The 24,275-nt window shown below is 44.2% G+C and overlaps 1 protein-coding gene across 1 annotated transcript in view; it reads left to right on the top strand.

Annotated features, from left to right (window-relative positions):
• The window catches only part of DNAJC15 (DnaJ heat shock protein family (Hsp40) member C15), an 89,215-nt gene that overhangs the window by 14,645 nt on the left and 50,295 nt on the right, over positions 1-24,275 (top strand). The window contains exon 2 of the mRNA XM_059684707.1: positions 14,704-14,755. Within this exon, the coding sequence (XP_059540690.1) occupies positions 14,704-14,755 (52 nt within the window). The remainder of the gene's footprint in view (positions 1-14,703; positions 14,756-24,275) is intronic.

Below are 24,275 nucleotides of genomic sequence, written 5' to 3'. Positions count from 1 at the left end.
TTTTCTCTCTTCCACTTGCTGTTTAAATTCAAAGAGCTTTTCTGGAAATTGAATCAAATAATAAGGCAGCATAAAACACTGAGTTCAGCAGATTTGCTTGTGATTGACTCTTAAGAATTGAGTTACTATAAGATAAAGGAAGAATGTTTTTTGAAACAACCTGCTCATTCTTATTTTCCACTTAGGTGAGACTTTTTTTTTTGGTAATAATACTGTGCTTGGGTTTTTATTTATCATTTCATAATGGCATGTTTTTAGAAAAAGAAGTCCAAAAGAGAGCGTATGACATCCTTTCTGTCCCCAGTCCTCTCATAGTCTTTCCTTTCAACAAAAGGCAACTCTGTTAAAGCAGTAAGTAGCCTTGGCATCCTTTTTCTCCCGCAGCTTTAATTGACAAATAAAACATTGTATATATTTAAGGTATATAACATGATTTGATATATATAAACATTGTGAAATGATTACCACAGTAAGCTAATTAACACATTAATCACCACACCATTACCTTGTGTGTGTGTGCATGTGTGTTTGGGTGTAATGAGATCACTTAAGATCTACTTAGCATATTTCATATATAAAACTTATAAAGTTTGACCAACATCGGCCTATTTCTCCTACCCCCAGTTCCTGGAAACACCATTCTACTCTCTGCTTCTATGAGTTTCACTGTATTTTACTTTTTTTAAATCCATTCATCTGTTAATGAATACCAATTTCTCTTTTTCTTTCATACCTCATATCTAATCTCTCAACAAATCTTGTTGCTCATAATATATCCAGAATCTGATAACTTTTCCCCATCTCCATCTCTAATCACTTTGGTCCAAACTACCATTATATCTTTCTTGGATTATTTTAATAGTTTCCTAATACACCTCCATGCCTCTGCCTTTGACATGTTTATTCTTAATATGACAACTAGGGATCATTTTAGAATTCTAAATGAGATTATCTTAAGCCTCTGCTCAAAACAGTAATGTTTCATGTCATTCCAAAAAAAACAACAACAACAACAACAAAAACTGAAGTCTTTATTTTGACCCCTAAGGACTGCCATAGTCTAATCCCCATGTTACCTTTCTGACCTCATTTCCTATTCTTTATTTACCCCATCTCACATTCTGCTCTGTGCACACTAACCTCCTGGCTGTGCCCAAGTACACCAGAAATACCCTGCCTTAGAACCTTCAACCATGTTCCCTCTACCCACAGTGATTTTTCCTTAGATATTCCTTCTTCATTTTCTTTTTTTTCTAAAGGCACCTTTTCAGTGAAGCTTTCCTTGCTCACTCTGAATTTGTCACTCTCTCCATATTTCATTTACTTGCTTAATTTTTCTATGTAGCCCACTCTCTGTTGTATATTTTCCTTGCTTAGATTGTTTGTATTTGGGCTCACGTTAAAATGTGCTTCACAAGGATAGGAATATCCTCAAGACTTCGAATTGTGATTGGCAATTCTAATAAACACTGAGTATTTTTTGAAATCAGTCAACCAATCAGAGATAGGAGATGGCCTCCAAATGGCTACTTGATAAGTTACCTAACTCTTTTATTGGGAATTTCTTTATTTTTGTTAATGTTTGTTTAGCAAGTCATTTATTCCTTTATGCGTTCATACTGTGGATTATCTTTCTTTCATTTTTATAATAAAATCTACCTGACACAGGTCCTAAACATCATTTTCTTTGTCTTCCATGAGACTTTTGGATATATTTATCCTAGTCCAGATATTTTAAGGCATGATTAAATGTCAATCTCTTAATCAAGCTTAACTATCATTATTCATTATATTTTTTCTCATTTCAAAACATAATTCCTGTTACTAGCAGACACCAATATAGTACACAGAGGCATCTGGATAGTAGGGGAGCTTTTCAAGACCATATTTATTCCATTACACAAACTTTTTAAAAACACACTACGTATTAGGTACTTTGGTAGATTTTGCAACTCCAAAGAGGTAAACATAGTCCCTACCTCCATAAGTTCACATTTTAGAAGGGATTTGAAGTAAGTAAACCATCCTATATAATAAAGCCCTAATATGCAAATCGAATGGCAGAACAACTGGTCGCTATGATGCACAATGACCACCAGGACGCAGATAAACAGGGGCAGCGCTGCTCAGCCAGAAGCCAGGCTCACGGCTGGCAGCAGCGGTGGCGGGAGCCTTTCCCGCCTCCACAGCAGCATTAAGGACCCCTTGGGGGATGTTCTGCGGGGAGCGGGCCTAAGCTGGTAGTCAGACATCCCCTGAAGGGTCCTGGACTGCTAGAGAGCACAGGTGGAGCTGAGGGACCCCCCCACCCCCAGTGCACAGATGTTATGCACCAGGGCCTCTAGTTATTAAATAATATACTAGCTATGATAATAGAGAGGTTTTCTAAGTACTAAGGGACACTAAAAAGTTTTACTTAGGCAAGGAAGTGGGCAGGGAAAGCTTTACTGAGGGATGACCTCGAAGCGGTTTCTTGGTAAGTAGGAATTTTCCAGGAGAACCTAGCAGAGTGAACAGAGAGGAGTAAAGTATTCAGATGTCTGATTGAAGAAAGGACTAACATAGAGTTTTTTGCCGTGTTTAGACAGTGTGCTGGGTACTTTTGTAACCTTATATTTCATTATGAGCATCCTACAACATAGATATTCACATTGTCAATTTATAGATGAGGAAATGGGGCCCAAGGAGATCAGTTCAGGGTCACAGCTGGTAAATGTTAAGTTGGAATTGGAGTCCTAGCCTGGTTAACTTTGAAGCTGATGGACTATCTATCTATAGCACCCCTCTATATACATGGAAGGGTGAAGTGGTGGAATATTGAAGGAGTTCATGCTTGTTGCATGGATGAAAAATATGAAGCTTATGAAAAAAGTGAAGATTTAAGATACTAAGAGCAAAAAGGGAGGGGTACCAGTTAAGGATGAGGAAGATGATGATATGGAGCAGAGTTGAAGGCCCAACCGTCGCCAGGAACCATACTTTTGTAATAATGCTATTTGGTGTGGACATAAGACTTCTTCTTTTTAAATTTTATTTTATTTTGTTATTGATTTCAGAGAGGAAGGCAGAGGGAGAGATAGAAACATCAATGATGTTTCTGCCTCCTGCACGCCCACACTGGGGATCGAGCCCACAACCCAGGCATGTGCCCTTGATGGGAATCAAGCCTGGAACTCTTCAGTCCTCAGGCCAAAGCTCTATCCACTGAGCCAAACCAGCTAGGGCTGGACATAAGACTTTTCTTCAGTAACACTTAGTGATCTTGGAAAAGGATTCTCTATGAAAATTCTCTCGTGATTTTGAAACCGACCAATGATTCTATTGAGCATTTACCTTTAAGCTGATTTCTATGGTGCTATTACGCATATGCCTGGAAATATTTAAATCTAACTTATTCATGCATTGTATCTGGTAATAGGGAGTGCAGTGAAAACAATGCTTTTTGGCCATTTTGACAAATATAATCTAAAGTCATGCATTTTTAAAAACTTAAACATTTTTATCAATATCACATAAATTTGTTTTGCACATTTTTTATCATGTTTGTTTTCCATGGTGACCATCATGCAATTGTTAAAAACTGAATTTACAAATATGGGGTAAATACAATGTTTTCTATTTTCCCAGCCTGCCCAATTGTAAAATAATTTATTGGTGGGATTTTAAACGGTTTGTAACTGGCTTATATTTTAGGTATATATGTGTACATATTTCTAGAAAGATCATCTTGTTCTATGTATGTGCTAGCCCAGTTTTGTACAGCATTCATTACACACACACACACACACACACACACACACACTATAGGCCCGGTGCACAAAAATTTGTGCACTCGGGGGGGCCCCTCAGCCCGGCCTATGCCCTCTTGCAGTCTGGGACCCCTCGGAGGATGCCCACCTGCTGGCTTAGGAACCTTGGCTTCCTCCATCACTGGAGCACACAAACCTCCTGCTCGCTTCAGCTGTGTGGCTGCTGGCCACCATCTTTGTTGGCAGTTAATTTGCATATATTGCTGATTAGCCAATGGGAAGCGTAGCGGAGGTACAGTTAATTACTTTTTTGTCTTTTATTAGATAGGATAGAGGCCTGGTGCATGGGTGGGGGCCTGCTGATTTGCCATGAAGGGTGTCCCGGATCAGGGTGGGGGTCCCCACTGGTGTGCCCGGCCAGCCTGGGTGAGGGGCTGATGGCTGTTTGCAGGCTGGTCAAGCCCCCCCCTCAGTGGGGACCCTCACCCCATGGAGGTTTGGCCAGCCTGGGTGAGGGGCTGATGCCTGCTTTCAGGCTGGCCACACCCCCTTTAGGGTGCAGGATCCACTGGGGTGCCTGGCCAGTCTGGGTGAGGGGTTGAGGGCCATTTTCAGGCTGGCCAACCCCCGTGGCAATGGAAACTCCCAGCCTCTCCTTTTTTTCTTTTTTTTTTATTCTGGGATTTATTTACCTTCTATAATTGAAATTTTCTAGCCTTGATAGGAGCTCAGAGCTGGCCAGGGGGGGCGGGAGGGAAGCCTCCTGCTTGCTCCAGCTCCGTGGCCACAGCCGGCTGAAAGAAGGTATCTGGGGTTTATTTACCTTCTATAATTGAAACCTTTTTGCTTTGAGTGGAGCTCAGAGCCTCTGCGGCAGGTGGGAAGCTTGGCTTCCTCCATCATTGGGGCAACCAAGCCTCCTGCTTACTCCAGCTCCATGGATGCCAGCTGTCATCTTGGTTGGGTTAATTTGCATATAGTCGCTCTGATTGGCTGGTGGGCATGGCCTATTGCGTAGCGAAGATATGGTCAATTTGCATGTTTTTCTTTTATTAGTGTAGATATATATAATTTGGTCTTCTGCAGGCTTAGAAAATGTTAGTTATTTTTATTTATTTATTTTTTAATATACTTTTATTGATTTCAGAGAGGAAAGACAGGTAGAGATAGAAACATCAATGATGAGAGAAAATCATTTTTTAAAAAAATTTTATTGTTCAGATTATTACAGTTGTTCCTCTTTTTTCCCCCCATACCTCCCCTCCACCCGGTTCCCACCCCACCCTCTGCCCTTACCGCCCCCCATCCTCATCCATAGGTGTACAATTTTTGTCCAGTCTCTTCCTGCACCCCCACACCCCTTTCCCCCTGAGAATTGTCTGTCCACTCCCTTTCTATGCCCTTGATTCTGTTTTATTCACCACCTTATTTTGTTCATCAGATTTTTTTATTCACTTCATTTTTAGATTCACTTGTTGATAGATATGTATTTGTTGTTCATAATTTTTATCTTTACCTTTTTCTTCTTCTTCCTCTTCTTAAAGAATACCTTTCAGCATTTCATATAATACTGGGTTGGTGGTGATGAACTCCTTTAGCTTTTTCTTATCTGTGAAGCTCTTTATCTGACCTTCAGTTCTGAATGATAGCTTTGCTGGGTAGACTAATCTTGGTTGTAGGTTCTTGATATTCATCACTTTGAATATTCTTGCCATTCCCTTCTGGTCTGCATAGCCTCTGTTGTGAAATCAGCTGACAATCGTATGTGTACTCCCTTGTAGGTAACTAGCTGTTTTTATCTTGCTGCTTTTTAGATTCTCTCTTTGTCTTTTGCTCTTGACATTTTAATTATGATGTGTCTTGGTGTGGTCCTCTTTGGATTCCTTTTGTTTGGGGTTCTATGCGCTTCCTGGACTTGTAAGTTTATTTATTTCACCAGGTAGGGGAAGTTTTCTGTCATTATTTCTCCAAATAGGTTTTCAATATCTTGCTGTCTCTCTTCTTCTGGCACCCCTATAATTCGGATGTTGGTACGCTTGAAGTTGTCCCAGAGGCTCCTTACACTATCTTCATATTTTTGGATTCTTTTTTCTTTTTTCTTTTCTGGTGGGTGTTTTTTACTTCTCCGTACTTCAAATCTTTCACTTGATTCTTGAGATCCTCTGGTCTGCTTTTGGAAGTCTGTATAATATTCTTTATTTCAGTCAGTGTATGCTTAATTTCTAGTTGGTCCTTTTTCATATCCTCGAGGGTCTCGCTAGACTTATTGAGAGTCTCACTGGACTTATTGAGGGTTTTGCTAAATTTATCAGCGGTTTCTAGAAAATTCTTGAAAAACCTTAAAACCCTGGTTTTGAACTCTATATCCAGTAGTTCGCTTTCCTCCATTTCTGTCATTTGTGACCTGTTTCTTTGTCTCCACATTTTGGCTGCTTTCCTGTGTTGATAGAGCGGTTTTTTTGTGCTAGGTGTCCAATAGGGCCCAGTGGCTCAGCCTCCCCAATTACCTGAGGTGGACACGCTTGGTGCACCGCTTTGTGGGATTTGTGCACAGTCTTGTTGTAGTTAAGCCTTGATTGTAGTTGGTATCACTGGGAGGAATTGACCTCCAGGCCAATTGGCTGTGAGATTCAGCTGTGTCTACAGTGGAAGAACTTCTGTTCTGGACACGCCCTTATGGGGCAAGACTTGTTTCAGTGGGACTTTGATCCTCACCGAGTCTGCCCCCTGAGTGTGTCCCTTATGGATCTGAGAGGTTGTAATCTGGATGGTCCCACTCTGACCACTGGGTACACTGGCACTTGGATCTCTAAGGAGGTGCTAATTTAGCCTCTTCCTAGGCTACCCAGCAGGAGCTATGGAGAGATCTGCTGATTCCTCTTCTTTGTTTGGGATTTGGAGGTCCCCAGATGAGGCCCAGCTGTGAAGCATTGCAATCTGCTGTGGGGCCTTGGGCCTTCTTTTGGATGATCTGGGTCTTTCTGACCCAGCTGCAGTTTGTTAGGTAATTTTAGATTGTAAAGGGCCAGGTCATTCATATGCAAAAGCCTCTGTGCACAGCTTGGGTAGGGCGGTGTCTCAGGGAATCAACACAGCGGAGCAAACAGCTATGGCTGATCCTCAACCCTAACCTGAGAGGTCCTGGGTCTCAGTATCCCGCGGTAATTGCTGCAAGCACCTCTGAGAGAAAGCTGCCCTTGAGTTCTGCCCGCTGCCGGACAGTCCAGTTTCTCCCCATATGAGTCTGGGTCCCCAGAGACTCACCCAACAGTGGAGTCAGGGCTGTTGGGAGCTTTAGACTCCCTCCCGATTGAAAAAGATAACCTCATCCTCAGTTGCCAGCCCTTTCCGCGTGTGCCTGGGTACCTCTGCACTTTACTTCCGCACCTCCTCTGAGTCTCGGTGTGCTTTTCTCTTTCTTTCTAGTTGTAGAATTTCTCCTCAGCCAGCCTTCCTGTGGTTCTGGATGATGTCCGTTTTGTCTTTTAGTTGTATTTTTGAAGTAGTTGTGCGAGGCAGCAATTTCAGGTGTTTACCTGTGCCACCATCTTGGTTTCTGCGAGAGAAAATCATTGATCCATTGCCTCCTGCATACTCCCTGCTGGGGATCGAGCCAGAGCCCGCAACCCGGATGTGTGCCCTGACTGGGAATTGAGCCATGACCTCATGGTTCACACCAGCCGGGCTGTTAGTTATTTTTCTAACCCATATACATTTGATTCTTCCAAGAAAATGTTTCAAAATTAAAACTTGCCCAAGGCAGTCTTGTAATTTTTCTTTTAAAGAGAAGAGTAAAGAAAAGCACCTTGTATGGCATCTACACTTTCCATTCACTATCTCCTACATATGTGTGACATGTATGGCAGTTTTAGCTTAGGCCAGTGTACATGTATACACACACCTTTCTTTTTAAATCATACTGCCTGATTTTATTTTCAGCACACATTCTAATTTTTCTAAGTCAAAGAAATCATAGCATTTCTCTACTTTCTATAAATGAACCATGCTGTCAGTCACGTTGCTTGAGCAATTTTAGACATTTAACCTGGTTATTGCCTAGTTGGTAGAAAATGAATGTACTTGTGGTACTAACACTATTCCTGATTCACCATTTTGCTTTTAAATCGCCTTTTCAATGTCATTTGTGTCATCCATTACTGGCAATTTAGATTTAAAGCATCATTATTTAAAAAAATATTCAAGTAAAAATTGAAGTACATCTTTGTTCTTGCCACTGAATCAAATACTATGTTGCATATGTAAAAGAAACAAAATAGATCCTACTAGCCTGAGGATACAATACTGAACTTTAAGTAAATGTGAAATAGCATAGTGATAAAGTATATATGAATTTTTTCAACAAAAGTAAAATACAGATGTTTATGGAATTCTCTATTAACACAGCTATGCTAAATGAACCATGGGCTATTTAAAAACTCCACTGTGTGTTAAGTATTCTTTTACTTTTAAAAATTCAAATAAAGGTTAGGTCAGAGTTCTGTGTGAACTACTTGCTCAGGTATCAGATTGACTGTATTGTACTACCTATTTCCTAAATTTGCAATTAGTTTATTTTCACTGTTTGGGTCATTCACAAATGTGGATGGTTAGGGAAACTTGTGTTAGAACTCTCTAAATTTGGGTCTGAGAAAACAATAACAAAAACCAATGATTTTTTAGTGAATGAAAAAATGTTAGGTAGTAGATACATATTTTTTCTTTCTGAGAAACAAATCATATTCCTATGTTGGACCAGTTAACATTAAAGGTTTAAGTTAATTGAGTACATCTAACAGCCTTAGTATTTTTATAGAAAACTTTATGAGGACCTTTATTCTTATTTCAGAGGACAAAATCTGGTTGGGCAGAACACATTATATATTTTTTAAATTTCAAGTTGGGCTCAGCTTCCAAATAATATATGTTTGTTTGTTTCAGTTGTTAATGCTAAAAAACAAACTGATTTACTATAAAGTTAATTAAAATACAGTTAAAGAGGTAGATCAGGTACAACACTTTTCCAACAAGAAATTTTAGTTCCAATAAAGAAATGAGACTTTGATTAGCTATGCTATACTTTGTCTTCTCAGTATGGAGCAGTAAGATTTTGATTGCATGCTTTTTAGTCATTTATTGAACATCCTTTTTTTGCTCTAGTGATCCACCTAATTTGGGTTTCTTTCTGTTGTTTTTAAAGGTGAATTTATCCTATCTAAAAAAAGAGAAACATGGTAATTAGCCGTACGTCTGCTACCCTTCCCATTGGCTAATCAGGGCGATATGCAAATTAACTGCCAGCCAAGATGGCGGCCGGCAGCCAGGCAGCTTGAAGCGAACATGAGGCTTGCTGGCTTCAGTGACGGAGGACTCCAACGTTCCCCGTCTGCCGCTGCCGGCCTCTGAGCTTGCAGTTTGAAACATTGTTACAAATATAGAATCTAAACAAAACCCCAGAAACCTGCTTTCAGCCAGTCGGGATCTGAGAGCTGGAGTTGGAACAGTGTTTAGATTATAGAACCCAAACAAACCAGATACCTGCTTTCAGCAGCTGAGGCCTAAGAGCTGGAGCCAAGCCTCAGAGCAAAAGCTGGCCCAGAATAAAAAAAGAAAAAAAGGAGCAGTTGGGAGCTTCAGTCACCTGCCAGCCTGAAAACAGCCCTCAGCCTCTCACCCAGACTGGCCAGGCACCCCAGTGGGGAACCCCACCCTGAACGGTGTGAGACCAGCTGCAAACAGCCATCATCCCCTCATCTAGGCTGGCCAGGCACCCAAGTGGGGACCCCCACCCTGATCCAGGACACCCTTCAGGGCAAACCAGCCAGCCCCCACTCATGCACCAGGCCTCCATCCTATATAGTAAAAGGGTAATATGCCTCCCCGCACTAGGATCACCGGAGCCACGAGGCCTCCCACCACCCGGATCAGCATGACGGGCCAGCGCCCAAACCCCCTGATCACCCTGTGGCTCTGTGTGTGACAGGGGGCGGGGCCACAACCTCCCTATCCGCCCTGCTCTGTTCGTGACAGGGGAAGGCGCCCCAACCCCCTGATCAGCCCTGCTCTGTGCCTGATAGGGGGGAGCTCCCCAACCCCCTGATTGCCCTACAGCTCTGTGTTTGACAGGGTGCGGTGCTCCAAACCCCTGATTGGCCCTGCTCTGTGTGTGACAGGGTGCGGCACCCCAACCCCCCCCGCCCCCCACGGGCCCTGCTCTGTGTGTGACGGGGTAGAGCCATAACCTCCCCATCGGCCCTGCTCTGAGTGTGACAGTGGCGGCACCCCAACCCCCTGTTCGGCCCTGCTCTGTGGGTGGTAGAAGGCGGCGCCCCAAATGCCCCCCACGGGTCCTGCTCTGTGTGTGACGGGATAGAGCCATAACCTCCCCATCGCCCCTGCCCTGCGTGTGACAGCGTGCGGCGCCCCAACCTCCTGATCCGCCCTGCTCTGTGTGTGACAGGGGGTGGTGCCCCAACTTCCCTATCGGCCCTACTCTGTGAGTGACAGGGGGAGCTCCCCAACCCCCTGATGGGCCCTGCTCTGTGCGTGACAGGGGGGAGCTCCCCAACCCCCTGATCAGCACTGCTCTGTGCGTGACTGGGTACGGAGCCCCAACCCCCCTGATGGGCCCTGCTCTGTGAGTGACAGGGGGTAGCACCCCAACCCCGATTGGCCCTGCTCTGTGCGTGGCAGGGGGTGGCGCCGCAACCTCCCCATCGACCCTGCCTTGAGTTTGACAGGGGGCGGTATCCCAACCACCCAATCGGCCCTACCCTGAGCATCACTGAGGGTGATGTTGCAACCTCCCTATCTGCCCTGCTCTGTGCATGACAGGGGGCGGCGCACCAACTCCCCAATCGGCCCTGCTCTGAGCCTGACCAGGGGCTGCACCTATGGATTGGGCCTGCCCTCTGTCACCCGGCCTAAGCAGCAGGTCATTATCTCCTGAGGGGTCCCAGACTGTGATAGGGCACAGGCCGGGCTAAGGGACCACCCCCACCGCCCCCCGAGTGCACAAATTTTTGTGCACCGGCCTCTAGTCTTTCTATAATGTTGGTCTTTAGAAATAGAGATCAGTTCTTGGAATCAAAATTATTTTACTTGTGTTATTGAATGAATAAAAAATGTATACATAAACGCAGGTCCTTGCTCTAGGAGAGTAAAGGTGCATAAAACACTTCCCTGGACTTCAGTGAGCTTGCCATGTATGTATGTATGTATGTATGTATGTATGTATTTATTTATTTATTTATTTATTTATTTCAGTGGTTCTTACGTTGGGGTTTGTGGACTGAAGGGCTTCAGGGTGTATATATATATTTGTGGTTTATTGTTGCATCTGTAGATTTCATCATATTTTTAAAAGGCTCTGGATACCTACAAAAGCTGAAGAAGGCAGGACACTTAACTATAATTTAGTGCAATAAATGCTGTAATAAAGGTCTTTGGGAGGTTAGCATAAACATTAGACTCCCACTATGTTCTACACAGGACCCTTTGTCTTGTTCCATGCTACTAAATCTCTTGTACAGAGTATAATGATTAGTATATAGTGTGATGTTTGTATCAGCGAGGGTTCTGGTAGTAACAGATGAATGGCTTTTTTTGAAGATAGTTTAATGGACTATTTGCAGAGGTGTGGGCCTGGTTAGGTAATAAAAAAGGGATGATAATTCTGTCAAGGACTTGGAACAGTTGGAAACTGTTACCCACCCAGGCAAAGGGGCAACGAAGGTGATGGGAATTGTATTCCAGAACTCAAGAGTTGTTGGCATGGAAGAAGAACCACTAAATAGGAGCTGTGTCCAAAGAGGAAACATAGCTGGGAATAATTTGTACTATTATTTCTATCTCCTTCCATTTTTTGCTTTTCTGCTGATGCTTCCTGTTGAGAAAGGCAAGGTCACATGCACAGGTTTTTGACTTTGCTCTGTCTACTTGAGTTTCCAACACTTCCTTACTAAAAGATGAGGAGCCACTCTGACTTTGCTCTGTTTATCACCTTCGTGGGACTATTAGTCCCTGCTTCAGCCTCTTTAAGTGGTCTTTGTTCTGCTTAAAGCAGTCAGTGTCCTCAGATATGCCTCCAGCTTTCAGTATTTTAGAATCCATGGGTGGAATGGAGTGGGGTGGAGGGAGGGGTGATGGGGTCTTTCTGCTGCAGCATTAGAGCATGCTCCTAGGCTTGTTTCCTTTTGACCACTGTCAGGGCACCCACTAGCTATAAGGGACCCATGCACACACTTGGTGCTGACCTTGCTCTGTTTCTTCTCTATGTGAGTAGAGCATTGTTCTATTCAGTACTTGACTGTGTTGTGTTTTCTTTTGCAACCTGACACTGAGATATAATGGGCAGAAGTATTTGGAGTCCTGTGGTGGGATTGGTAAACCAAGTGTAGCATTCTGTTCCACATGTAGTCCTTAGAGATAAGGGAGGCAGAGCTACAGAATAAGGCAAAGAAGGGTGGAAAATGTATCTATAGGGACAAATGGAGAATAATCAACAGAGTGTTAAATACTTACTTGTTCATTTAAATTGAATTTTTATTGTTAAACACAATTTAGCCTTACATATTGTTAGATTAAAATGAAAAATGAGCAAATGCCTCATAGCTTAATGTTTCTGATAGAAATACCTTAAAATAAAAATCCCTTTGGAATTGTAGAGGCAACTATTTGTTTCATATGTTTTGAATAGTTGAAATAGTAAAAATGATGCACTAATTATTAATCTATAAAAATGTGAAATTAGGCCCACCCTGTGTGGCTCAGTTGTTGAGCGTCGACCTATGAAGCAGGAGGTCTCAGTTTTTTATTTTTTTACTTTTAGGTTCTCCAGCCAGGTTCTGCCCAGGATCTCCAGCCAGGTTCTGTCTGGAGGTCTCCGTTTGATTCCAGGTCCGGGCACATGCCCAGGTTCTGGGTTTTGAGCTTGATCCCCAGTGGGGGTCATGGTTCTCTCATCATTGATGCTTCTGTCTCTCCCTCTCTGAAATCAATAAAAACATTTAAAATGTGAAATTAGGATAACTCAATTTTTTAAGGTTTTATATTTTTGAAATAATGTGTTTTTCATAATGTGGAAATTTGAATTATTTAATCCAGAGAAGAACTGCATTTTCTCGAGGCTACCTCAAAAACCACTTCTGCCGAAACCGATTTGGCTCAGTGGATAGAGCGTCGGCCTGCGGACTGAAGGGTCCCAGGTTCGATTCCGGTTAAGGGCATGTACCTGGGTTGCGGGCACATCCCCAGTAGGAGATGTGCGGGAAGCAGCTGATCGATGTTTCTAACTCTCTATTTCTCTCCCTTCCTCTCTGTAAAAATCAATAAAATATATTTAAAAAAAAACACACTTCTATGAACTTTCTCAGACAAATTTAAATGTTATAAAACATAATTCATATTTCTGTTATGCCACTTACATTGAACTAGAGGCCCAGTGCACGGATTTCTGCACTGGTGGGGGCATGGCCTGTGGGGATCGGCCCGCTGTGGGAGTGCCACTCATCCTGGTCAGCCAAGTGGCTGTGGAACCGCCCTCTGAGTGGCTACTCCCTCCGTGGGAGTGCCGCTCATCCTGGTCAGCCGAGCGGCGCTCCCACTGTCGGTGCACACTGACCACCAGGGAGCAGCTCCTGCGTTAAGCGTCTGCCCACTGGTAGTCAGTGCGCATCATAGTGACTGGTTGACCATTCATTCTGCTCATTCTGCCATTCAGTCGCTGGGCTTTTATATATATGGGCAATAGCTAGTTGTTTTTACCATATGCCAAGTCTCTATGCTGTCATTTACATACATTAATATATTTTTATTGATTTTAGAAAGCAAGGGAGAGAGAGAGAGAAAAAACGTCAGTGATGAGGGAGAATCATTGATTGGCTGCCTCCTGATTATTCCTGCTTTTAAAAGATTTTTGTTGGCTCTGACATTTCACACCACTAATCCGACAAAAAGATTTCTATGGTGTATCTCCTTAATTCTCCTTAATTCTGTATCCATACTAAGGGAGGCTTGGAAATATATGTCTGACTAAAAATGGAATTCTTGATCCCATAGAAGAAAAGAAGAATGGATATGGGTGGGGCAACCATTGATCTCTGATACATAAACCTTTTTATGTTGTGGTGTACCTATTTTCCTAAAGTGATTAGTGTGGTGTGAGAGGTAAATCCATAAGATCCAGCAGAATTATTATTATTTTTATTTTTATTGATTTTAGAACAAGAAGAAGGGAGAGAGAAAGAGAAATATTGATTTGGTGTTTCACTTATTTATGCATTCATTGATTGTTTGGCATATTGGGATGATGCTGTAACCAACTTAAGATGGAGGGCTGAGACTGAAAAGCATATAATAATATGGGGTATATACTAATTTAAAATAGATTTTTATCAGAATGAGCTCATAACTTTAGATTCTTGTCTGAACTCTTGTCTCTTGTTTAATAATTTTTACATCATTCTAGAAAGGTAGAAATAGACTAGCTTTTAAATTATTTACATTTTAAATAGTTTTTGGAAGTTTGACATATTTACTAAACTTGTATGTAATGTTTTACTAAATTTTTACATATAATAAATGCCATTGAGTATTGCAAGTGTAATGTAGTAGGAAAAATGTGCCTTTTATCTTTATAGAAGATAAATATATTAAACCCACTATTAACAATGGTCTGTAGAAAACATTTTAGCAATAAGTAATATAAAAGCTCTAGGTTAGAATGAATTCAAGTTTATGAAAATTAAATGAAACTCTAGAATTATTTTAGTTCACTGAAAACTGATTTGGTGTACAGGAGATATAATCCCATTAACTATAGATTTTTTTAAGTTCTATTGTCAGAAGAAATTGAAGAAAATGTAGTGTTTAACATAATTACTTACATTATTAAAAATGATTTACTTTTAAAACCCAGTGTGTAATACTGTAAGTGATTATTATTCTTCCTCCACAGGCAAGAAGCTTCATAGCTGTAGGACTGGGTGTTGCAGCTTTTGCATTTGCAGGTAAGATAAATAATGGTTACATATGAATAAATGTTATAAAATAAATTTTTCAAAAATCACTCCTTAATAAGCAGACTCTTCATATTCTGAGGTTTTGGGTTTTAAGACATTATACATTCCTATTCTCTTCACCATTTGTAATTATTGAACATTTTTCAGTGTAGCAAAATCTAGATAAACTAAGTAGTGAAGAAAAGTGATGATACAAAAGTTAGGAAAACTAGCCCCGATAATAGTGGATCTTCCTGGCAATTTTTTAGTCTGAGATATTGTGTACTATAAATAAAACATTTTAATATGAAACAGTATAATTGGTATGGGGTTTCTTTATTCTTCCATACTTATTTCTTCTTGAAGGTAGGATTAAACATTTCCTGAGCTGTCAGTTCTTTCTGGTGAGTGTAGTTGTTCCCTGTAGTGTATTTATTACTTCATTTTAAAAATATTTGTGTATTGTCTTTGATAAACTGCCAAAATCACTTTTTTTAGAAGGAACAGTTATAAAGAGTTAAAGCAAAATTGCTGTCTCTTCAATTTATAGTTTAGAGTCATCAACTTACAGTTTTAAATTACAAAGCTACTCCCTAATTAGTGTTTATCTAAGAGCATTTCCTTGTTGATAAAAATTTACAATATTTTGTTTTAGCATTTGTATCTAAGTTCCATGGATTTGCTCCTGTTAATTGAATGATCTTTTGGGTGAATTTACTTTCCATTGTGGTTTTATGTGGTTTATTGAGATCCAATAGAAAACTGAGGAAACCAAAAAAGATTTTTGTTTTGTTTCATGTACTATTTAATTTTGTCCACGTCTTGTATAAAGCACTTTAACAATAAGACCTTTAAAATCAAGAAGATCTGTGATTCAGATTCTCTTGGTCTTTATGCCATCAAGATCTTGTGTCTCATTAAATACATTACTGAGTTTTCCTGAGAAGAATATTCTATCTAAATAGAATTCTGGTAAACTTGCCACATAACCATAAGACAATTTTAGTAATAATTATTAAAGGAGAATGGGCATAGTTATTTCAAATTCAGATGTAATATTTTTATTTGAAATTAGAGAAAGATGTACGTTTGCCAGGGCCTTTCTAAAATCAGAATTGGTATTTATATTCTGTGCATACCACACTGTTGCCAAATTCCTATTACTAAATAGAATCCTATATAATAAAACCCTAATATGCAAATTGCCCCCTCGAGTGGGAGTTCAACCAGGGGGCGAGGCCAGCTGGCCAACCACCTGTGGATCCTCCCCCAGGCTCTGTGGGTGAAAGAGGGCGGCGCCCCAACCCCCCCGCCCCCCACGGGCCCTGCTCTGTGTGTGATGGGGTAGAGTCATAACCTCCCCATCTGCCCTGCCCTGAGTGTGACAGTGGCGGCGCCCCAACCCCCTGATCGGCCCTGCTCTGTGGGTGATAGAGGGCGGCGCCCCAACCCCCTGATGGGCCCTGCTCTGTGCGTGACAGGGGGGAGCTCCCCAACCCCCTGATGGGCCCTGCTCTGTGCATGACAGGGGGTGGCGCCACAACCTCCCCATCGACCCTGCCTTGAGTGTGACAGCGGGCGGTGCCCCAACCCCCCAATCGGCCCTACCCTGAGCGTGACTGAGGGTGGCATCGCAACCTCCCAATCTGCCCTGCTCTGTGCATGACAGGGGAAGGCGCCCCAACTCCCCAATTGGCCCTGCTCTGAGCCTGACCAGGGGCTGCACCTAGGGATTGGGCCTGCCGTCTGCCACCCGGGAGCAGGCCTAAGCCAGCAGGTCGTTATTTCCCGAGGGGTCCCAGACTGCAAGAGGGCACAGGCCGGGATGAGGGATCCCCCTTCCCCCAAGTGCAGAAATTTTTGTACACCGGGCCTCTAGTAATTCTTAATTTTCCAATCAGAAAATTACCCCAGGTGATCCAGTAACATGTAGAACTCCAGTAACCTAACTTATTTAAAAAACAAACATCCCAAACATTTTTAAAATACTTAAATTGATACTTTAGTGTTAAAATTATGGAAGATATTTAGATCCAAATATATTTTCTAAATAGAAAATATTTCACTTTTTGACTTAAAAGAAATAAACATAAAAAATATATATAAGTGATACATTTTCCCCAGGAACTCTGAATTAGTACCTTTCCCTCTAACTTTCTTCAAATTAAGAGAATTTATGGAGTTCCCTATACTGCACAAGTTTTAATGAAAGAAAATAAGACTTTCTAAGAGCATCAAATACATGTTTTCTTATTTACAAACATATACACTCTTCTCTCTCTCTCTCTCTCTCTCTCTAAAACATATTCTTACTGATTCAGAGAAGAAGGGAGAGGGAGGGAGAGAGAGAATCATTGATCGGCTGCCTCCTACACACCCCGTACTGGGGATCAGGCCAAAACCTAGGCCTGCGGCCTGACCTGGAATCAAACTGTGACTTCCTGGTTCATAGGTTGATGCTAAACCACTGAGTCACACCTGCTGGGCTCAATTCTTATTTATAAATTCATTCCAAGGATATATACAGCTTGAAAAGCTTTGGAAGCAGTTTCAAAAAAAAATTAGCTTTTAAGTAACAAGAAAACAGTTATAGAAGAAAGTTTAAATTAAAAGAAAAAAATTGTTTTAGTTTATTCAAGAGTGGGAACATCCTCCATGAAAATGTGTCCCTTGACTGTGGATGGCTGGGTGACCTTATCACACCTTAGGAATTCAAATCTACACTAATAAAAGAGAAAAATGGTAATTGGCGTACGACGCTACCCTTTTCATTGGCTAATCAGGGCTATATGCAAATTAACTGCCAACTAAGATTGGCAGTTAACTGCCAACTAAGATTGGCAGATAACTGCCAACAAGGTGGTGGTTAATTTGCATATGTAAGCACAATGCAGGGAGGCTAAAGGGAAAGCAGGAAGAAGCCCCCTGCCACTGACAGTGATCGGAAACCCAGAGGGGAGCTAAGAGCTGGGGGGCAGGGCAAAGGCAGCCCTGGGGCCGCCTTTGCCCTGCCCCCCAGCCATGATTGGAGAATCAGGCGCCTTTGCCGCCCTGGCCAGTGATAGCAGGAAGTAGGGGTGGAGCCAGCGATGGGAGCTGGGCACGGTCGAAGCTGGCAGTCCCGGGAGCTAGGGGTCCCTTGCCTGGGCCTAAAGCAGAGCCCACAATTGCGGGGCTGCTGCAGCTGCGGGTCCCCGCTGCCCGGGCCGGACGCCTAGGCCAGAGGCATTAGGCCTGGGCAGGAGCGGAGCCTGCAACCGTGGGGAGCTGGGGGTCCACTGCCCAGGCCTGACACCTCTGCCGGAGGCCTCAGGCCTGGTCAAGGGGCCGATCCGGTGATTGGTGATCGGAGGGTGATGAGGGTCAACTGCTCTGGCCGAGGCATCAGGCCTGGGCGGGGGGCTGAGCCGGGGATTGGGGAGATATGATGGTCCCCTTGCCCAGGCCTGAAGCCTGGGTCAGAGGCGTCAGGCTTGGGCGGGGGGGGAGCAAGCGATCAGAGGGAGATGGGGGTCCCCTGTCCAAGCCTGACACCTCTGGCGGAGGCGTCAGGCCTGGGCAAGGGGCCGATCCTGCGATTGGAGGGTGATGGGGGTCAACGCCTGAGGGCTCCCAGTATGTGAGAGGGGGCAGGCTGGGCTGAGGGACACCTCCCCCCCCCCCACACACACACCCAGTGCACGAATTTCGTGCACTGGGCCCCTAGTGCTTTATATAATGACAAGAAAGAGAGTTTTATCTCATTTCTCTCCCAGGGTAGATGTCTGTCAACAGAAGGTGGACATCAATAAAAGGAGGGGCTTGCACAATTAATCCAGAAAGTCAGCAATCTATGAATAATCCAGAACCCAGTATTTATCTCCTCTGCCACACACCCTCCCTCCCAGCCAGTGAGCAAGATAATTACTCTCAAGTCAAGCTAAGTGCCCCCCAGTCACAGTGGCCCAGTGCTGACATACAAAGCATACAAATAATTCTCACTCTGGCATAAAAGTGACAACTTTCTTGGAAGAAAAGCAGATACTCTAAATTTCTCAAAGTCTTTCTGAAACATTTTATAAAGTAATTTTTACTTTAGAAAAAATGCATACATGGCAAACCATCTGTAATAAAAGGCCCATTCTATAAAATTTTACCTGGTCCTACTCATATCTGCAATCATAATCATATTTACAGACAAATATATCTATACTAATAAAAGAGTAATATGCTAATTAGACTGGGAGACCTTCCAGGAGACCTTCCAGATGTTCTTCTGGACAAAGCCATGGTGGCGGGGCCGAGGTAGAGGCGGTTCGAGGCCAAGAGGGGAGGGCAGTTGTGGGTGATTAGGCTGGTGGGGGGCGTGGCCGTTGGGGGTACACAGACCAGCAGGGTGGCCAGTTGAGGGCAAGCAGGCCATCAATGGGGGTCAGTTGGAGGTGATCAGGACAGAGGGGCGGGCAGTTTGGAGTGAGCAGGCCAGCAGGGGGACAGTTGGGGATGAGCAGGCCAGTGGGGAGGGAAGGTAGGGGCGAGCAGACAAGCAGGGGGGGCAGTTTGGGGTGATCAGGCTGGCGGGGGGTCATTTGGGGGCAAGCAGGCTGGCAGCGGGAGGGAGCAGTTGGGGGTGAGCAGGCCGGCAGCGGGGGGGAGCAGTTGGGGGCGAGCAGGCCGGCAGCCGGGGGGAGCAGTTGGCGGTGAGCAGGCTGGCAGCGGGGGGGAGCAGTTGGGGGTGAGCAGGCCGGCAGCGGGGGGGAGCAGTTGGGGGCGAGCAGGCCGGCAGCGGGGGGGGAGCAGTTGGGGCCGAGCAGGCCGGCAGCGGGGGGGAGCAGTTGGCGGTGAGCAGGCCGGCAGCGGGGGGGGACAGTTGGTGGTGAGCAGGCCTGCAGGCAGAGTGGTTAGAGGCAATCAGGTAGGCAGGCGAGTGGTTAGGAACCAGCAGTCCTGGATTGTGAGAGGGATGTCCAACTGCCGGTTTAGGCCCGATCCCTGTAAACTGGCAGGACATTTTTCGAGGGGTCCCAAATTGGGGAGGGGGAAGGTGCAGTCCAGGCTGAGGAACACACCCTTCCCCGTGCACGAATTTCGTGCGCCGGGCCTCTAGTATAATATATATACTAGGGGCCCGGCGCACGAAATTCGTGCACTGGGTGGGGGGGGGAGGTGTCCCTCGGCCCAGCCTGCCCCCTCTCACATACTGGGAGCCCTCAGGCGTTGACCCCCATCACCCTCCAATCGCAGGATCGGACCCTCATTTCCCCCCATCACTGGTTCTGCCCCCAGCCCAGGCCTGATGCCTCTGGCCCAGGCATCAGGCCTGGGCAGGGGACCCCCAGACCCCTCCGATTGCTGGCTCTGCCCCTTGCCCAGGCCTGACGCCTCCGCCAGAGGTGTCAGACTTGGACAGGGGACCCCCATCTTCCCCCGATCACTGGCTCTGACCCCCGCCCAGGCCTGAGGCCTCTGGCCCAGGAATCATGCCTGGCCAGGGGACCCCCATCTCCCTCTGATCGCTTGCTCCACCCCCCGCCCAAGCCTGACACCTCTGACCCAGGCTTCAGGCCTGGGCAAGGGGACCATCATATCTCCCCAATCCCCGGCTCCGCTCCCCCCAGCTCCCCGCGGTAGCAGGCTCCGCCCCTGCCCCTGCGGGACGCCTCTGGCCTGGGCGTCTGGCCCGGGCAGCGGGGACCCGCAGCTGCAGCGGCCCCGCGATCGTGGGCTCCGCTTTAGGCCCAGGCAAGGGACCCCTAGCTCCCGGGACTGCCAGCTTCGACCGTGCCTAGCTCCCATCACTGGCTCCACCCCTACTTCCTGCTATCACTGGCCAGGGCGGCAAAGGCGCCTGATTCTCCAATCATGGCTGGGGGGCAGGGCAAAGGCGGCCCTGCCCCCCAGCTCTTAGCTCCCCCCTGGGTTTCCGATCACTGTCAGTGGCAGGGGGCTTCTTCCTGCTTTCCCTTTCGCCTCCCTGCATTGTGCCTACATATGCAAATTAACCGCCATCTTGTTGGCAGTTAACTGCCAATCTTAGTTGGCAGTTAATTTGTATATAGCCCTGATTAGCCAATGAAAAGGGTAGCGTCGTACACCAATTACGATTTTTCTCTTTTATTAGTGTAGATATATTCCCCCCCCGCCCCCCGCCCCAGTGACCGAACGGAATGACCAGAATGACTGGTTGACTAATCACTATGACGTGCACTGACCACCAAGGGGCAGACGCTCAACCCAGGAGCTGCCCCCTGGTGGTCAGTGTGCTCACACAGTGGAAGCACTGTGCGGCTGACCTGAATGAGTGGCTGCTTCTGCAGCAGGAGCAGCCGCTAGGAGGCCCAGAGTGAGGCTGAGTCTCTGCACCTATCAAATACCTGAGACAATCCAGACTCTGGCCTGACGCCACCAGCTGCTGTAGTCCCTCTGAAGTGTGTTCTAGAAAGAGTGCAAGGAGCTGGCATAGGCGGATGGCAAGAGGGGATGTGACTGTGGACCCCCCGGGGAGGCTGTCCTGATGGCTGAAGATCCTGGAGCACGGCTGTCTTCTGTCTCAGGATTCAATCATTTTTATTATTAGGATATCTAAGAAAGAAAAGCACAACAATAAAATAAATGTTTAGAAGAGTAGTCATCTTCAATGAGAAATTGTTAATAAATATCCTTGGCAAATATATCTTACATATTGCTTTTTTTAGTTTAGAGCTAACTCCATTAAAATGACTCCTGTATTGTATAGATTCTAAATAGTATTTGCTTTCCATATATTCAAAAGTGATTATCACTGCCCTGGCTGGTTTGGCTCAGTGGATAGAGTGTCAGCCTGCGGACAGAAGGGTCCCAGGTTCGATTCTGGCCAAGGGCACCAAAAAAAAAAAAATGATTTTCACTATATAAAGCAATACCAATAATCATTGCATATTCATGAGTATCTTCTTGTTAAAGGACTTCATCTACAGTTTTTGTGACCTATAACATTGCATAAGAAATGTATAACATTGACATTTTTTTCCCCGCTCTTGACAATCCCCTGGCCTCCCCTACCCCCCAGTGTCTTATGTACATTGGTTATGCTTATATGCATGCATACAAGTCCTTCGGTTGATCTCTTACCCCCCTCCCTCCTGCCCCCCAACCCTCCCCGGCCTTCCGGCTGCAGTTTGACAATCTGTTTGAGGCAGCTCTGCCTCTGTATCTATTGTTCAAAAGTTTATAATGGTCTCTATTATCCATGAATGAGTGAGATCATGTGGTATTTTTCCTTCATTGACTGGCTTATTTCACTTAGCATAATGCTCTCCAGTTCCATCCATGCTGTTGCAAATGGTAATGGTACTTCTTTTTTACAGCAGCATAGTATTCCATCGTGTAGATGTACCACATTTTTCTAATCCATTCATCTACAGATGGGCACTTAGGCTGTTTCCAGATCTTAGCTATGGTGAATTGGACTGCTATGAACATATGGGTGCATATATCCTTTCTGATTGGTGTTTCTGGTTTCTTGGGATATATTCCTAGAAGTGGGATCACAGGGTCAAATGGGAGTTCCATTTTTAGTTTTTTGAGGAAACTCCATACTGTCTTCCATAGTGGCTGCATCAGTCTGCATTCCCACCAGCAGTGCACAAGTGTTCCTTTTTCTCCACATCCTCTCCAGCACTTGTTGTTTGTTGATTTGTTGATGATAGCCAGTCTGACAGGTGTGAGGTGGTACCTCATTGTTGTTTTGATTTGCATCTCTTGGATGATTAGTGACTTTGAGCATGTTTTCATATGTCTCTTGGCTTTCTGAATGTCCTCTTTTGAAAGGTGTCTATTTAGGTCCTTTGCCCATTTTTTTGATTGGATTGTTTATCTTCCTTTTGTTAAGTTGTATGAGTTCCCTATAAATTTTGGAGATTAGGCCCTTATCAGATATGACATTGGCAAATATGTTTTCCCACACAGTGTGTTTTCTCGTTGTTTTGTTGATGGTTTCTTTTGCTGTGCAGAAGCTTTTTATTTTGATGTAGTCCCATTTGTTCATTTTTTCTTTAGTTTCAAGTGCCCTAGGAGCTGTATCAGTGAAGAAATTGCTTCGGCATATGTCTGAGATTTTGTTGCCTTTGGATTCTTCTAGAATTTTTATGGTTTCCTGTCGTACATTTAAGGCCTTCCTTATTTCTTGTTATGGCCTTCACTTTGAGGTCTATTTTGTCTGATATAAGTATTGCTACCCCAGCTTTCTTTTCCTTTCCATTTGCCTGAAAGATATTTTTCCATCCCTTCACTTTCAGTCTGTGTGAGTCCCTTCTAATGAGGTGGGTCTCTTGTAGACGGCAAATGTATGGGTCATGTTTTTTACCCATTCAGTCACTCGATGTCTTTTGGTTGGAGCATTTAGTCCGTTTACATTTAAAGTTATTATTGAAAGGTACTTGTTTGTAGCCATTTCTTCTTTTGTGTGGCTGTTTTCTTTCTGAGTTTCTTATTTCTTCTTTATACACCAGTTCCTTTAGCATTTCTTGCATTGCTGGCTTGGTGGTGATAAACTCCCTTAGCCTTTTTTTGTCTGTGAAGCTTCTTATTTCCCCTCCATTTTGAATGATAGCCTTGCTGGATAGAATATTCTTGGATTCAGTCCTTTGCTTTGCATCACTTTGTAAATTTCCATCCATTCTTTTCTGGCCTGATGTGTTTCTGTTGAGAAATCATTTGATAATCTTATGGGAGATCCTTTCTATGTAACTTTCCGTCTCTCTCTTGCAGCCTGTAAGATTCTCTCTTTGTCCTGAACATTTGCCATGGTAATTATGATGTGTCTTGGTGTGGGTCTTTTCGGGTTCACCTTGTTTGGGACTCTCTGGGCTTGTGTGACTTTTTTCTTCCTCACCTCAGGGAGTTTTCTTATATTATTTCTTCGAATAGGTTTTCTAATCCTTGTTCATCTTTCTGTTGTTCTGGCAACCCTATTATTCGTATGGTGTTTTGTTTAATATTGTCCCAAATCTCCATTAGACTCTCTTCCTGTCTTTTAATTTTTTTCTCCAATTGCAGTACATTTTGGGTGTGTTTTGCTTCCTTGTCTTCTAATTCACTAATTCGGTCCTCCGCTTCTCCTAGTCTACTGTTGATACTTTCAATGGTGTTTTTTATTGCAGCTATATCGTTCTTCATTTCTTCTTGGTTCTTACATAATTTATTTATTTTTTCATCTGTTTCTTTTTGCTTCTTGCATAGGTAATTGATTTTTCCATCCGTTTCTTCTTGCTTCTTGCATAAGCCGTTGATTTTTCCTCCATCCGGTTTATGCACTCTAGGGCCCTTATTCTGAATTGTTTTTCTGTCATGTTGCATGCCACCTTATCACTTAGCTGCTTTTCTGGCGAGTCCTCCTTTTCTTTCCTTTGGGGGTTTCTTTGTCTACCCATGTTTGATCTCACTGACATATCTAGACGTTGAGTCGTTCAGTGGCTGCTCTCTGGGTGGCAGTGGCTCCTTGGGTTGTGGTTGCTCCCCGGGCGGTTGCAATAGCAGCTGCTCCCCAGTTGGCAGCAGCTCCTCTGGTGGG

This window comes from Myotis daubentonii, chromosome 2 (assembly GCF_963259705.1).
Source record: "Myotis daubentonii chromosome 2, mMyoDau2.1, whole genome shotgun sequence".
Classification (NCBI taxonomy): Eukaryota; Metazoa; Chordata; class Mammalia; order Chiroptera; family Vespertilionidae; genus Myotis; species Myotis daubentonii.
Note: the sequence above shows the minus strand (reverse complement) of the source record. Positions and strands in the feature narration are given on the sequence as shown.